General features: G+C 36.0%; 1 protein-coding gene across 3 annotated transcripts in view; it reads left to right on the plus strand.

Moving 5' to 3' along the window:
• Window positions 1-18,161, plus strand: part of LOC150085198 (lipoma-preferred partner homolog) — a 196,447-nt gene that overhangs the window by 142,807 nt on the left and 35,479 nt on the right. For all 3 annotated transcript variants that reach the window (XM_090373083.1, XM_090373085.1, XM_090373084.1), the window contains one exon: window positions 9,139-9,186. In XM_090373083.1, the coding sequence (XP_090229209.1) occupies window positions 9,139-9,186 (48 nt within the window). The remainder of the gene's footprint in view (window positions 1-9,138; window positions 9,187-18,161) is intronic.

Below are 18,161 nucleotides of genomic sequence, written 5' to 3' on the forward strand. Positions count from 1 at the left end.
ATAACGACAAATAACAACAACCTTGAAAAGTAAGCTGCAGAACTTAGCCAACATCAGGAGGAAGAGAAAGGAGACCCTCTAAAAATTATGAAGATCGGTGACCTACAACGGATTCTTGCAAGTGTATAATCCCTCACTAATGAGCTCTGTGACATTGATCATGACTGGGAGAGGAGTGCCACAGTTAAAAGGGGTGTTATATTAACCCTGAGTCCTTATTTTGAAATTATTAAAGAAAGGAGGAAGAAATCCAAACAATCAACACTTGTTTCTTTCTTCAAAAAAAAGGCAACCTTCTCAACCAGGGCTGTCAACAAAAGATCCTCAACCAGGACCTTCAAAAGTCAACTAAAACTTCGGCATTATGCCACTGCAAAATGTTTTATGTATACTACACACTACTGTATTAATTTATTTTTTATTTATTATATGTACTGTATTTACCTAGATTAAAAATAAAACTTTTTATTCTTTTTAGGTAAAATTTTTGGTGCCCGGAACCTAAACCTGTGATTTCCCATTGACTCCATTATATAAAGGGTTCTATTTGCACCTGTCCCCCCAGGAACCCAGCCTCAGTGTAAATGAGGGCTACCTGTATTCTTGTAACCTGTACAATAATTTGTAGCCCCCACTTTTTCCTCCCTTAAGTTCTAATGCACTTCAAAAGATTTCCTAATTTTTCTGGTTATTGGAATAACTCTCTGGATCTTGATATCTTCATTATTAGAATTTTCATCCTCAGTGTCAAGTTTATCTGGTATAATTCCATTGACTATATCCCTTACTGAAAGATCACCTGTCGTCAGAAGATTTTCATCAATTTATAACCAATAATATTAAGTGAATTACAGGTAACCCTCATATAACACAGTAGTTTGGTTCCTACAAAATCTTGCGTAATGCGAAATACGGGACTAAGAACCACTGCAAAAAGGGGGGTTACATTCCAAAAGCTAACAAAAATACACCATTATTGTTTTTTATAACTCTCGGAAACTTAATTTTTATAGTAGTAATAATATTTTAACTTTATTTTTTATAATAGTAGTAACTTAAATAGTAATAACCGAACAAACATCTTACCTTACAAACTGTGATACTTATATCAGATAATGTACATTCATTTAATTTTCTTCCTCTTCATCACTGCCAAGTATAATCTCTTCTGCAGCATCTAGATTTTGTGTACCTTAGTCTAAGTCACGAACTGCACTCTTTGAAGTCACAATTTTTTATAGTCTCAAACAAGCACAAGTTCAATAGCACAGAAATCTCCCTAACCCAGAGATCTCCCAACAAAATACAGTGAACCCCGCTTTAAATGATACGTGAAAATCGGAAGAATATTTTTCAGTTAGCAATAAATTTACGCTTTCATACATAGTTTAATTAATATGCACTGTTAATATGTACATATTAGTTATTTTTGTTGTAAAATTTAAAACAGTAAAAATGATAAGCAATTAATAACAAAGAACACAGCATGCACAAGTTGCAACAAACACGATACACACAAGTGAGATATGGAGTAATGAGTTTCTGAAAATTTATTTGTTTTTTATTATATATTGAATATATCATGGAAGGGGAAACACATTTCACCATAATAACGTGAAAACCCACAGACTTTCAGCTATCGGTACTATCACAAATGCAAGAAGGTCAAGTTTACTACCCATTTATAATTGATTACACTAACAGAAAATTGGCGCCTCCGTAGCCAGGTGGGCAGGAGCGGCAGTGCGTAGCACACGCTTCTTGATTAGACCGGGGTTCGAGCCCGTAACCACCAAATACGGAGGATGCGGAAAGGTCAGAGGAATGACCACTGCATATCCTCGGAGCAATATGGCCTTAGTTGCTAATGCTCCTAAAAACCAAATAATAACTAACAGAAAAGCCCAATAAACCAGAAAGTGCAAATTGTTTTTATTGTTTTATGGTAGTGAACTCCAGAAATGTGCTTTAGAAAAATACCATGAAGACGATAATGACTAGTGAGTTAACAGCAGGGATTCACAAAAAGGAATGGAAATGTTGAAAATTACATCTTACATATATTATGTAAGATGTACAGGGTTTTCCCAGCACAAAAGCTCAAAAATACCGTGTTATGAGATTTCCAACAATTCTCAAACCGTGTTAGAGTGAAACCTTGTTATATAAGTACCATGTTGTGCAAGGATTGCCGCAATTTATCAGTCATGTTAGAGCGAAACCGTGTTGTAGAAGTACCATGTATGGGGGTTGTCTGTACTGGTATACTCTGTTGGCACTGCACTACTTTCTTCAGTATTTATCCCAAAGCACTTGGCTGAATAAATCCAGTTTTACGAAAACAGATTTTGATTGTTTGTTTGGAAATTAAATCTTAAGCATTAGCCATCGTATGCATGGCTTCTAATAGGTTAATTCTTTTTGCTATGTCCTTAGGCATCATAAGCATTAAGAATTTTGTTCTTTACACTCAAACTTAAATCTCTATGTTTCTGCAACGTTTCTATTCTAAGCAAAAATAAATCACAGTTAAATTCTCGATGGATGTCAGTTGCAAACTAAACTTAAGTCTATTCGTGGAAAGCAGACAGTGGATACAGTACTGCATATATGTGCTATGAGATCACATAATTACTTGTTGGAAAACTTCAAATGCTTGGACAGTGTAATTAAACACCAATATTGTACATAGTTATAAAACTTTACTACAGTGGATTAGATTGCCCCTTTCCCCAACTGTAAACTCCAATAGCAAATCCATCATTTTCTTGATCGTTCACTTGCTTCTGTTTACAGGCTTTTCTTGATGGCTACAGGCTGGAATTAGAAGTTAAAAGGTACTGCTTTTGCATGAAAAGGAATGAAGTCATAAACATTATTTGACATGTTCGGGTTGTAAATAATTGACAAATTTCTGACTTATGCACAATTTTTAGCTGTTCTGGAAAACTCTCCTAATTGAAATGAAAAATGATAATAGTAAATGGTGATGATATGATCATATGAAGTGGGCAGAATTTATATAATTGTATTATAAATGGTTTTGAATTTTCATTTTTGATTAGAGTAAGGGACTAAAAACAGTAATCATCAATAACATTAATTGGCATTTACTCTATTAGTTTTAGCATATTTCTCAATAATTTTTCATTACATTTATAATTTTTATTATTTTTGATTCTTGTCACACTTTGTCAAATTAGCATTAGCATTTTAGGATTAGTAGAAGCATTTGATGCAAGAAAGCAAGCTTATGCAGCATCAGCCAAAAAAAAAAAAAAAAAAAAAACCCACTTCCACTTCACCCCTCTGTTCGTTCAAAATACCTGTCCAGCTGAGCCTTAAACTTATTTAGGCTATCAACCTCCACTACAAGGGATGGAAGTCTGTTCCACCAACCAACCACCCGCTGGCTAAAGGCAAATTTCCGCACGTCTATCCTACATCTGTCTTTCCTCAATTTGAATTTATGCCATCTCAGGTGATTCTTCTGAGCTAGAGGAAGAATCCCATCAGCATTGAGCATGCTCAAACCATTCAAGGCTTTATACACCTCTATCAGATCACCTCGCTGGTGCCTAGTCTCCAGACACTGTAATTTGCAAAACTTAAGCCTTTCTTCGTAAGAGCACCCCTTTGTTCCATTCACTAATCTTGTTGCCCTTCTCTGTACTCGTTCCAGCAGCTCTACATCCTTCATTTTAATAACGACTCATTTGGCAGCCATTACAAAATATGTTCATTTCTTGCTGACTGAATGAGTGAAGGTCTTATTTAGGAATGTCTAGTTTGGTAAGTCTTTTTTATATGTGATATCTTTTATTATTATTCCTGTTGTATATCTTTCTTTCTTTCTTTTTTTTTTTTTATATATATATGTAACATATATCAGGCTTAGCGTTCCACTGCCAGTTTACTGTATGTATTTATTGTTATTAAAATGTTATTGCTATAAAATTACTATTTTGCTAAATTAATTCTCAAAAACATCAAATTTGGCCCTATTAACCACCATCACAGAAAAATTGTGTGAGGTTAATGGGGTTTCATTTTAATTGAATATTATCTGTGTAAGGACCCCATTGATTAGCATAGGAATGTCCACCTAAGATTAATTCATTTATATTACATTATTTTGTTAAAGCATTTTAGGGCTAAAACCTCAAGTTGTGTAGAAGTTAATTGATGTACAAGTTTGTGCAAATGCATTATTTCAGTACACAGCAAACTACTAAATTAGCTAAAGCATTTAGCTACTTTATAGTCTAATAGTTTAATGCTTTTAGTCTGATCTATTTGCACACCATCAGCATCTCTCATATTGTGGAGTTATATTTCATAACTGGGTTGTCATCATTGCAACTCCAGGGTACCTGCCCACCCACTGATGAGAAGCCACTAAGTTTTGAAATGGTGCCATCTGGGTGGTGGTATCCGCCAAGAATAAGTAACAAGTCTTCTCCATTGGTGAAGCATTACTTATTCGAGGTAGTGCAATATCATGGCAACTCGTGAAGGTATTCACAATATGAGACATGCTTAAATGATGCCAATTCTTTAGCTACTTTAGTAGTTTGCCATGCTAAAATGATGCATCTGCACTAACTTGTAGATTTATTAAATTAGATAATAAATTAGTTATAGATTACATGCTTAGGCATAAAATAGCTATTTGTGCCTATCAGCCATTAATTCATTATTCCACATAAACTGTCATAAACCCACTTGAAATGCAACTTGACAATGCTTTCAATCTTATACTAAATCAGAGATTTCTTAGGTATACATCCATCTAAATTGTAGTTCATAACCTGTGCTTATACAGCTAATTGGTTACAAACAGCATTATTGCTATATACTACTAACTAAATTTTATACATACTATTCAGTAATTTTTTTTAAAATTCGTGTTAAAGTTATCAACAGCAGGGTTGTGTATATTTATTTATTTTTATTTAAAGAGATTAGATTTTCACAGAAAATTGTTTTCTAAGAGTTCTACAGCTGAGAATGTTTCAGAAGCACTGCTTCAAAGCTTTCCACAAAGTTAGGACCTAGAAAGGAAAAAAATATTTTATTAGCGTTATCAAGCACTCTTAAGTGCTGCTTAACAGAATTCATACAAAAGCTTTTAAATCTTCAAATTAAAAATTATTGCTGAAAAATATTTGAAATTAGTATGAAGCTAACTTACATGTTGATCCTTTCATGCACTAAACAGACTAAGCTAAATTATCCTTTAATATGATCAATCACTGTGTACACTGCAATAAATAAAGCTGTACAAAATATAAAAATTGAAAAATAGAAACTATGTACAATTAAAATTAAACTAAAAAATATAAAATAAGTGAGGATCCAAGTAGCTTTTGAGAATAGTCTGTCTTGATTATGATTACCTTACTCTTTAAATCTGATGTCTTACATCTGATTTATCTTTAAATATACTGAAAGATACTTGAAATGCCCATGTAATCTCATAATGAATGTGAAGATGGTTGACATTCACATCAGTAATGAATCTAATAATGTTCATTGTTTTATTTATTATAGAGTGATATACTATATTAAAGGATATTTACTTAGTCTGGTTGGTGTATGAAACAGTCAACTGTTGGGGAAAACCCTCAGAGGGTTTTCCCCAACAGGAAGCTAACTTATATAGGAACTATATTATTTGCAAAGATATACACCGATGAGCCAAAACATTATGACCAGCGAGTTGTTATGCAAATGGAAGCAGCTGCAGGTGAACTATTGCGTGGGTCGGGACACAGTATAAAAAACACCTGATACCGAGCTCCGTTAATCAGCGTTACTCTTGTTCTTCAGATGGGAAAGGCAGCGGACTTAAGCAAGTTTTACAAAGGATAAATTGTAACACCCAGATGACTGGGTCAGGGCATATCTGAAACAGCACGGCTGGTGGGGTGCTCACTGTCAGCTGTGGTGAGTATTTACTGAAAATGGTCCAAGGAGAAAAAACCTACGAACCACTGGCGAGGTGTTGGATGACCGTGGCTCATCGATGCTCGAGGTGAGCGAAGGCTCTCCTGGTTGGTATGTGAATTGGTCGCTGGTAATTGGAATGCTGGTGACAGGAGTAATGTGTCACATAGTACATCGAACCCTGCTGAAAATGAGGCTGTGTAGCTGCAGGTCACTCTGAGTGCCCATGCTAATCACGGTTCATTGGCAACAGTGCCTACAATGGGCACGCGAGCATAGAAACTGGACCTTGAGTGATTGGAAGAAGGTTGTCTGGTCCGATGAATCATGTTTCCTGTTACACCATGTGGACGGCTGAGTACGTGCGTGCATCGTTTTCCTAGGGAAGTGATGATGCCTGGATGCACCGGGACGAAAAAAATCAGGTTGGTGGCAGCAGTATCATGCTTTGGGTGATGTTCTGCTGGGATACCCTAGGTCCAGTCATCCATGTGCCAGGCACTCTGTCTACTGCCTACATAAACATCATTGTTGACCAAGTACACCCTTTCATGGCAATGGTCTTCCTCCTGGCGGTGCTGTCTTTTAGCAGGATAATGCACCATGCTGCACTGCCCAGGTTGTTCGAGACTTGTTCGTGGAAAATGAGGAAGACTTCCAGGTAGTGCTCTGTCTTCCAAATTCCCCAGACATCAATCCCATCGAGCATCTGTGGGTTGTGTTGGAACAGCAACTCTGATCTGTGGCATCTCAACCATGGACCTCACAGGAGTTAAAGGATCTGTTGGTTATGTGCTAGTACCAGATACCACAAGACATTTAGAAATCTTTTAGCATCCATGCCTTGCCAGGTATGAGCTGTTTTGTCTGCATGTGGAGGACCAACATCATATTAGATAGGTGGTCATAATGTTTTGGCTCATCGGTGTATGCCTTGTCATAGAATCACCAAGGTCAGGTTATGTTAGGTTTCCCTGAAATATTGAATATCACTAGATTGGGTATATTAAGGTTTGAGTGGCTGATGTGCCAAGAATTCCCAACAATAACAAGAAGTATTTGCTTCTCCCTACTTCTGTTTCCCACCTGGTATCATTCCTGTAAACTAGGGTACCAAGTTGGTTTGCCCATTTGGAACCTCAGTTGGCAATAGACGTACTCAATGTAGCACTTGTTATGGTGGAACTCATTGCAGTAAACTGTGCTCCAAATCAGCAATTGCTGCAATTTTCTATTGCCAGTGCAAAGTACATCTGTGCATTGACATTAGGAATGGAAGCAAATTTTCAGACAAATTGCTTCTCCCCCCCCCAAATAGAGTTAAAATGCTTTACCTTATTGATTGCCAGTATTGCAGTTATTTCGTTGAAAGACAAATTGTAAAGTGGGATGCTGAATTGTGAATGTGGGTGACACTAGACTGGAAAGCATTATGGGTGGGCAGAACATGCCTTTCATGATATTGATGAAGGGCACGTGTTCAAGTCCAAACAGTCCCAGGTGCTACCTGGTGGAGGCTCTTACCATTCCTCAGTCAATTTATTCAGAAATATATGAAGCTACCCTATAAGCTTCCCCATCTCAGAACAGTAGCGGCATAAATGCACCAGTCACTCCACTGCCATGAATTCTCCACAAGTTTGAGATGCAATATGTGATTCTTGTGCTGTTTCTGTTGGGACATTCAGCAGTGTGAAAAGTAAGGTGTCAGAGATTACAAGGCCTGCTGGGGGATCTTCAGAGGACAAGTAAATATGTAGGATGTGTTAATATTACTCTAAAAACAAAATGAGTGCATGTATACTTGCTGCACACTAAAGCTAGGAGTGTAGTAAACAGATTTAATGAATTTGAAGTATGCGTTAAGTTATCAAATGGTACTATTTAGACATGAGGGATGTGTGGAATTTGAATTAAGTGATAACAATGTGTGCAAGAAGGACAGACAGGAGAGGAGGGAGGGGGAATGGGAGCTGTGTGCTTGGTTAAGAAGTACATAGAATCTGGGGCAGTGCACCCAGATGATAAGGCGCCTCCGTAGCCAGGTGGGAAGGAGCAGCAGTGCACAGCACACGCTTCTTGATTAGACCGGGGTTCGAGCCCGTCACCACCAAATATGGAGGATGCGGAAAGGTCAGGGAATGACCACCGCATATCCCGGAGCAATATGGCCTTAGTTGCTAATGCTCCTAAAAACCAAACAACAAACAAACAAAACAACCCAGATGATATGGGTGACCAGTATGTCAAGTCAAATTTGTGTGATATAAACACTGAGAAAACTAAAATAAGAATAGTAGAGTGCTATTGTTTTCTTGGATTTCTATAGGCCACATGACTGAGGAGTATAATGAACAGTTATACAGACACAACAGTAGGCCAATTGATTGGAATGTCTTATAATATGGGAATTTAACTTTCCAGATATTGACTCTTGATTATCTGTTGCATGCAAATGTGTCTCCATTGGGCACAGAAGAGGAGACATTTGACAGTGAGTAACAGAAAAAATAAGTTTCCTGGTCTAATGAATTGCTTTTATAACTGCATGCAAGTAAATGGATGCAGGTGTGGCATGCTTAACACAAGGCTCGAACCCCACTACATGGGGGGGAGAGTTTACAAGCTAGTGATGACAGCATTGATGTCTTCTCCTCCCCCATATATAAGGTAATGGTCCTCCGAGACCACCAAAACATCGTTCAAGGATATAATGCTTGGTGTCACATGGCAGTGTAATATTGCTGGACTGGTTTGACAAGCATTCTAAAAAGTTTTCCATCATCCCATAGCTACCAAACTTGCCTACAATCACATTTAAATGTGAATGGACTGTCCAGCAGAGTCCATGAAATACCTGAAAAATTGTGGGATGCAGTGTGATCAGCATGGTCTACCCTATCTGTGAACATCCTCCAGCACATTGTTGGAGTGAGTATGTCATGACATGTGCATGTTAAAGGCAGTACAGCCAGGTATTAGTTGAGCGTACTTTTTTCATTGATGCAAACTGTGTAAAGATACTATTAAGATATGCATTATTTTACACTCTCAAAGTAAATTGAATGAATTTTGTCCTAAATAAATCACGTGGTAGAAAATTTTCATTTAACTGTTTAGATGGGACATTACAATTTGAAAAGTTGTTTCATTTTTAGTTGGCATGCAGTTTACCTTTCTGTTTTTCAGAACACATTGGATAAGTGCTGTGTATGTGGTACATCAATTTTAGATCGGGTAAGTATGTTCATTTGTTTTCCCTTAAAAAATAGTTTTTTTTTTTTTTCTTTAAATAAGTATCTCATATATGGTGAAAACTTATTTTATATTACTGAATCTATGGTAGGTGTATAATTAGTTTGCTTCCCCCACCCCCACCATGAAGGAATCTTATGTGTGGTTTATCTCTTGTATTACCCTTAATGCCAACTTCAAAGTATCAGCAATCATTTTTGGAGACTTTAATCTCCCTATTCCTCCTATTTAGAATTACATAAGCTTGCACCAAGACATAAAACATTTCAATAAGCAAGTTATTGAAATGTTTATCTCGAGGGATAGTCCGAATTGTTCTCTCTCCTACACATGGTAATCAAATTCTTGACCCCCCCCCCCCCTTTTTTTTTACTAATACTGCTGGTTATGCTACTATGACTTTTGACCCAGTTTTATCCTTGGATCACTGCCATGTACCACTTTCAGGTTTAATATATAGTTGAAGCTCTATATAATGACCTTCCAGGGGAATGAGAAAGACGGTTGTTAAAGCGGAAGGACGTTATATCGATCATTTCCTAAAATCAGCAACAAAACAAGTAAAAGCTTGAACATTTTATGTAATTCAACTAATACAATATAGTATAATCTTATTTATAATATGTACTAGAGTATTAAACAAGAAAATTATGATTGTAGAGTGCAGTAAGGTTACAATTAAATTGTAAATTTCACTACATAGGCTACATATACCTATCAGGACCTAACAAGAGAATTTTTTCATACTTTAAAATAATCTGTCTAAACACGATGTTTCAATGGTAGAGAATTATGAAGGTGTGTGCTAGCAATTATTTTGTGCTTGAAAAAAATCTATGTACAAGTTCTAATCCTTAATGAGAATCTTTCACTGAAACTTCTTGTTCAACCACAGTAGGTTCCTCATCTTCATCACTACAAATTTTAGAAGATTCCATTATGTCTGCAATGAGTTCCTCATCATTCCTGCATATCCTGAACATTTAGTGTCCGTATCCACTTCTGCATCATCTTTGAAGCTTAAGTTTTCCTATAAATTTAGGTGATGATGCATATGCTCAAATATTTCTTCCCTATTGTCAGACTGTTCTTTGCAATTAATAGAGGAAGAAGCATGCGAAACTTCACATTGCATCATTCAAGGTGGTAAATCCAACAGTTGGTGATTACTTTTCTATCAACTTCATCCCATGCTAAAACACATAAATACATTGACTGCAGGACGTTGATTTCACTTTGAATTTTGTTTTCAAGACAGCACAATTTTTTGTTTAATAGCATTCTTCGGTAGTTTTTCTTAAAACACTGGATCACACAACGCTGGCCAAAGGCAAAGATTTGCCTTTGGCCAGCGGGTGGTTGGTTGGTGGAACCGACTTCCATCACTTGTTGTTGAAGTTGATAGCCTAAACAAATTTAAAGCTCAACTGGACAGGTATTTCGAACGAACGGAGGGGTGAAATGGGAGTGGTGTGTGTTTTTTTTTTTTTTTTTTTTTTTTTTTGGCTGATGCTGAATAAGCTTGCTTTCTTGCATCATATGCCTCTACTAATGCTAATACCTTGATCAAGTGACTGATGAACTGACGTCATATTTGGTATTAGATGCTCGACAGTGATTGCATGTAGGTCATTTACTTGACAGTGAGACGTGCAGTTATACACAAACAGCAACATTCTTCTCACTCATAGTGCGATCTAAGTCTCTCATCCATTTTTTGTAGATTTGTGATGTCATTCTTGCCTTTTGGTATGCTTGATAATGTGTTCAAACCTTTAAAGCATCAAGGCTTCTGGGCTTTTCCAATGATTAAAAGAGGAAGCTTCTCTGTGTCAGACATGTTTGCTGCTAGGAAAACAGTAATCCATTGTTTGGCCTTTTTTCTGCTTCAACATTTCTCGCCCTGAAATGTAAGTGTTTTATCTGGAAATTTTAAAAAAAGAGTCCAATTTTTTCATCAGTATTGATGTCATTGTGGTCATATGTTAGCAAAACTTATTTTAAACGATTTTCCTTCCATTCCTTTGTAGCATCAATGTCCATTGCTGCCACACACTCTTTTGAAAGACAGGCCATGATGAGTCTTAAATTTCTGTAATCATCCATATGAACTTTTAAATTCTTCAATATCCATCCAATGTGTAAATAATTCAGCCCTAGCTTTTAAAAGATTACCATCTACGGGAATGTTTTTTGCACTCGTCATCATTAGCCATTCCAAAAGTACCTTTTCAAGATCCAAGTCCTTTGCCTTTCGTGCTCAGATCCTACCCAGTGCAGCAGATTTCTCTAAACTTTCAATCTTTTTCCAACCTTTCAGAATAGTGAACAGAGTACTCTTAGGAATGCAGAACCATACAGCTTGTAGAATCCTAATTTTATATGCGATTGGCAAAGCTATCCACTTTCTTGGAACCATACGAATAACTATACACTCTAACTAGGGGATTGAACTTCTAGCCAATGTTATTTCATTACTGCACTCAAGAAAAGAGTGTGGGAAGTCTTAAATGATTTCTCACAGTCAGGTTGCAAACTTGTTAATTACTTCAATATGTTTCAAGCATTTGTCATTTTTGCATGTGAGTATTGTAATAAAAAGGTAAAAATTCAGATTATGGGGTAGAAATTTATGGTCATCATGGAGAAATCGTTTTATTTTCAGGGTCTTTATACTGAATGTAAAATAGCATTAGGTTAAGAGAAATTGGCTGGGACCAACCACATTGGAGGTTATATAACGTGTTGGGACATTAAAAAGAAGGTCACTATAAAGAGCTTCAACTGTATCAAAAATTCAGTCATTGTTTCCTGGTGCTAAACTGCAAAATGTTAATTTTGTGCTTGAACTTTTAAAATCTTTCCTTGGCATATGAGATAAGCACCATTTGAGAATAGTTTTGTCTCCTATGCAGATGATGTGAAAGTCCGGGCCATTTCTAAGACCCTTGAGGAGGTCGCTGTGAATAACCAGTTACTTAATCATTATCCTTTGCCATTGAGCTTGCTGTCTCCTTTTTGTGTGGCTAGGCTGTATTGCCAATAATGCATCTTTCAAAATGGCTAAAATTTAAAACTATTCCAAATTATGGTGAGGTACCTGATTTTCTGAAGCAATCAAAACGAAACTAAAACTGTCCACAGTTAAAACTACACATTCCTCTGTTTCCAATGTTAGACATTGTAAGATGGCTAGAGCTGAATTTGTGAGACTAAAAGGACCAAAATTGAAAAATTCCTTTCTTCTAGGGTATAGGCAAGAATATTATACCAAAAAATAATCCTCCTTTTCTCAGCAGTCACTTGACCTCACCAAGTTGCTCAACTTTTTGGTAGGCATGATTTTTTCCCCAGGGAACCTGAACCACTAGTCCCAATTTTATAGGTGCTTGAAAAGAGAATTCTTCCTCACTCTCTACTTCAGTACAAACTGTTTCCTGTTTAAAAAATTAAAAATCCTTTAATAAATTGACTTATCAATATAATGCAATTTTGTGTTACCTCCTCCACTTTATTAGATCTTTTTTGACAGTTACTGTGCTTGTGTTTTTGTCCATTGGGACAGATATATAACAGAATTATTTTAACTGGCATTTCACAGGAAAGAACCCCTTCACCCTTACTTTTCTCCTCCTTAACCATGGAGATAAGCACCATTTGAGAATAGTTTTGTTTCCTATGCAGATGATGTGAAAGTCTGGGCCATTTCTACGACCCTTGAGGAGGCCACTGTGAATAACCAGATCTAGCAATCATGAAAAAGTATTTTTTTTTGTCTTTCATCTATCTGTGAACACACAAAAAGTCATGCTATATTACTATCTCCAACAAGATGACTTCCTTCTTAATTTCGCCAGATATTTCTGGCCAACAATTTCAAAAGTCCCTATGTATAAAGACTTGGAAATCTACTTTGATGAGAAATTCCTTTTTAATACTCATCTATAAAAACTCAAATCTCCTCTTTTAAAAAAACATGCCTATTAAAAATCTGTTATGTAATTAACCAATTAACAGCAAAAGCAAAATGCCAAAAAAAAAAAAAATTTAATTGCCATAAAAGTGATGTATGAATATTACTTAGGCCTAATGACTGATGAGTACAATGAACAGTTGTGCACAGGAATAGAGTGGGCCAGTAAATCAAAATGTCTTATAATGGGAGATTTTATCTTCCTAGATATTGACTGGAACTTGTGGTTGGTCACTCACTCACTCACTAGTCAAACTTTTGTGGATTTATTGGATGATTGTTTTCTACAGCAGCATGTTCATGTACTCTTGATCTGATTATCAGCACTAATTATCCATGCATTAAGAATTTGCAGATAAAGGAACCACTAGGTGGCAGTGATCACAGTGTACTGATGTGGGATTTACTTAAAGACGTAACTACCATCAAGCCAAAACCCTACCAAAGGGAAGGGTTTTGTCTTTCATAAAGGTGACTACAGTGGTATCAGGCAGTTTTTAAATTCAGTACAGTGGGACCAACTGATGATGTTACCAACAGCAAATTCTAAATGGGAAGCATTCAAGGATTTAATCTTGGAAGTTACTTGGCTTTTCATACCAACTAAGAAATACTGTTCAAGGTTTAGGCCTAAATGGATGTCAGATGAACTAAAGAGACTCGTGGCAGAGAAGAAAAAAATGCAAGGGATGCATATAAATTATAAGGCAACACAGAAGCCCATGGTAAATATTAGTTGGTCTGTAATCAAATCACAAAGGAGGTTAGGAAAGAAAAGGCAGATTAAGAGAAATCTTTGGCAAAGGATGCAAAAAAAAAAAAACAGTAATGACTTTTTTACTTAGATAAACTCTAGAAGGATTTACTTAGATAAACTCTAGAAGAACCTTAAAAACCTCAATCAAGTCTTCTCTAAGGTGTCTAGTTTCCAAGTTCTGCAATCCACATATTCGAAGTCTTTCCTCATATCGATGCCCTTTTGCCGATCTCACCAGGCGAGTTGCCCATCTCTGCACCCTTTCAAGAAGCACAATGACTTTCTATAGGTGTGGTCTCCATACCTGAACACAGTAATCCAACTGTGGTCTTACAATAGCCTTATACAATGTGATTATGATGTCTCCTTTTCTCTACTAGCAATTGTTCGATACATCATCGATAGGACACCATGGGCTTTCCTTGCAACCTGTCTACAATGCTCAGAGAACTTAGTCTGACCATATCATAACACCCGAGTCCCTTTCCTCCCCTACCAGCTTTAGTTTAACTCCGGCAAATGTATAAGTTATTTTGGGGTTACTGTTCCCCAGTTGCAATACCTTACACTTTGCTGGATTAAAGCATAGCTGCCATTTTCTGACCATCTGTGAAGTCTATCTAGGTCATTCTGAAGAAGCTCTGCTTTGTGGCGATCATTAACAACTCTACCAATCTTTACGTCATCTGCAAATTTGGACATCATGCCCTCTATCCCTTCATCGATGTCATTTATGAAAATCAAAAACAACAGTGGTCCTAATACTGATCCTTGGGGAACCCCACTTCTTATATCAACCCAATCTGAGGAATAACCATTTATCACAACCCTCTGCCTCTAATACTGAAGCCATCCAGCTATCCATCTTGTAAGGATTTTCCCTGTGATTCCAACCTGTTCCAGCTTATAAAGTAACTGCTCATGTGGGACTGAGTCAAAGGCTTTGCTGAAATTCAAATAAACAATGTTGAAATTATTCCCAAAGTCCAGCTGTTGTGTGACCCTGTCAAAATAGCTAACTAGATTAGTTAAACTTGATTTTCCCTTTAAAATCCATGCTGAGTATCCTTCAGAATTCCATTTATATCTAAATGATCCTGAATTCCAACTTTGATCACTGTCTCCATGATTTTCCCCTACTACTGAAGTTAGTCTAACTGGCTGGTAATTTCCCACTTCACTCTTAGAACCGCCCTTATGTATTGGAGACACATTGGCACTTTTCCAATCCAATCACTCCCGAGTCCAGTGATGCTCGCATAATTAGCCTCAATGGTTCAATGCACTCACTTGCTGCCTCCCTTAAGATTATAGGGTATATGCCATCAACCCCAGGAGCCTCACTGGCCTGTAGGCTCAAAAGTGTTTTCATTAAATAAACGTGAAATTTCAACATCATTAATTACATTTTTTTTTAAACTTCACTCTCAGAATTTCTCATTGAGGTAAAGGGTTTTTCTTTTGTAAATATCGATGCAAAGTAACTGTTGAGTTCATCTGCAACTTCAGCTGGGGTACCTAATACTATCCCATGTCCATTACGTAAGAGTCCGATCTGGTTTGTTCTTCTCTTCTTTGCATTTATATATGTGAAAAATTCCTTTTCCCTCCTCTTTGTTCTTTTTGCCAGCGATTTCTCATAATCTGCCTTTACCAGCCTAACATTTTCTGTGGCACTATTACAGATCAATTTGTAGCTGTTATAGGCTTCTGTACTTTTTATTGCTCTGTAACTTTTCCATGCTGTCTTTTTCTGCTCAAGTAACTGGCAACTTCGTTATTCATCCAATTTGGAATTCTCGTTGAGTATGTTTTAAAGGTATACCACAGTTCAATTGTATTCACTCTCTGTGAGATACCTACCCAGTTTAATAGAGGCCATGTAGCACCTTAAGCCATTGTAATTTCCTTTCCTGAAGTTATAATCCATTCCTTTGCCTTTAACTACTGCTACCTCTGTATTCATCGTCCACTGTAGAACTTCACGATCACTTCCTGCTACTGGTTTCGTTTTTTTGTTGCCAGATCTCACTCTTTTCAGCAAGAGTAGTTGAGTTAGACTACGTTCAGCTTGTTGCTTGTACCTAGCTCTCGTGGGTAGCACAGTTGGTACAATACCGTCATTCCCACCATGGGTTTAAAAGACCTTAGTTCGAGTCACGTCAATGATGAGAGGAATTTTTATGGGCCTTTTTCATAACATGGCTGAATTAGTCGGTCTCAGGCAAGGATAGCATTGTTTTTCTCCCCAAAACTCTCGTTTTTCATCCAGCAAACAGAAAATCGACCATAGAACATGCAATTTACAGACAGTATACACGGAGCAGTATGGCCTTAGTTGTTGATGCTTCCAGAACCCAACTACAATAACACCAAACAGCATCTTCAAGGAATGGATTATTAGCTGTTTTCATAGTTTTTTTGCATCATCATCTGAATCAAGTTTCAGTGCAAACTTTTAAAATTTTTTCTTGTTTTTAATTTCTGTTATGGTTGACTTTCCAACCTCATAAAATCTTGCTATGCTAACGAAGACCTGCTTTCTCCATTTGATAGTCTGTTCAAAATCTCAATCTTCAATTTAATTGTTAAAAATTTCCACTTCCTTTTAAAAGAAGCCAACTTCAGTACAGTAAAATAAAACTCTGTAAATGTTCAGAATCTCTTCATTCCCATATCTAAACTTCGTAAACATTTTACTCCATATCTCACTTGATCGTATTGTGTTAGTTGCAATATCTGCCATGTTCTTTGTTATTGATTGACGCTCTTGTGTTTTTTTTTTTTGTTTTGTTTTGTTTTAGATTTTACAACCCCCTTCCCCTAAAAAAAAAAAAAAAAAAGTCAGTGAACAGAAATATCAGATTACAGTGTTATGTTTAGTTAGTACTGTATGTATATTAATTAAGCTATGTACATAAGCATAAATTTATTTTTATATTGCTAACCTGTGGATAATATTCTTCCGATTTTCACGTATCATTTAATTTTGTTAATTGGTAAGGTAAAATTAAAGTATAAATTTGTGCTTTATATCTTTATTTTTATAGCCTGTGGATAATATACCTCTGATTTTCACTTATTACAATTGTCGTTTAATAGAATCAAATTCAACTCGACACTCTACTGTACTAAAAAATAAGATACTAAAGCTTTATTATTATATCAGTATATATCATTTCATTTGCAGATTTATTCCTAACTTTTATTTGTAATGATTCATGTACACGAATCATCTTGAATCATCACTTGATTTCACTTCACTTCACTTTCTCCAACTTGATTGCAAAAATTCAATCAAGTTGGAGAAAGTGAAGGAATAAAATCTGGCTCTCAATTTCTTTAAATTTTTAGAAATGTTTTAAATTAAAGGCTTATTTTAAAGTTTTATTCTTAACTTTTATTTTTAAATTTTAAAATAAGTTTAAAAATATATTTTTGCTATATATGCTTAAAAGATATTCTACAGGCTACCTCTGTGTGCATTATATGCTTATGATAATATTTAATAGCTTTTGTGATGGTTTTTAATCCTGGTTTAATGTTAATTTTTAAAAAATTAATTAAAAAATAATTAAATAATTAAAAATAATTAAAAAAATAATTAAAAATTTTGTATTGTTTTTCTTATATCCCCAGTATAGTTGATATACAAGATATTGAATACATTAAGTGCCCAGTTTTAAATAATTTATTTCCATTATTCCTGTGGTTTTCACTAGGGTAGGGTACACATATACCCCCTGGAGGTACCGCGGGCATTGCATCCAAAATGGCAGATTTTCGTTTGCTTAGTTTTAGTAAAATATTTATTAGCTAATTAAGAAATTTTTCTGATTTTACTGTGTTGCTTATTTCTTAATGCCCTAGAACTTAGTGTTTTGAGGAAACTAATTCAAAACCAAAATGCCTGGCCTATTATAGTGCCAAGTTAAGTCATGTGATTTCTCCATAAATCACTTGTCAGTTCATGTATATTTTTACAGTAGACTCTCGATTTTCCTGGATAGCTGGCAAAAAACAAATCCCGGATAATCGATTTCCTGGTTAATCCAAAAATGCAAAAGTCCCCGACATATGCAAGAGATGTATTCCAGGACTTCTTACTTCGTCGAGTTTTACGTAACTCGGGAATGACTAATAACATATTGCTACTGTATTATTATTGACAAATCTGAATTCCGCATGATACTTGTTAATGTTTGGCCATTTTGATACATCCTTATT

Source organism: Mastigoproctus giganteus, chromosome 5 (assembly GCF_048544385.1).
Source record: "Mastigoproctus giganteus isolate SK-2022 chromosome 5, ASM4854438v1, whole genome shotgun sequence".
NCBI lineage: Eukaryota > Metazoa > Arthropoda > Arachnida > Uropygi > Thelyphonidae > Mastigoproctus > Mastigoproctus giganteus.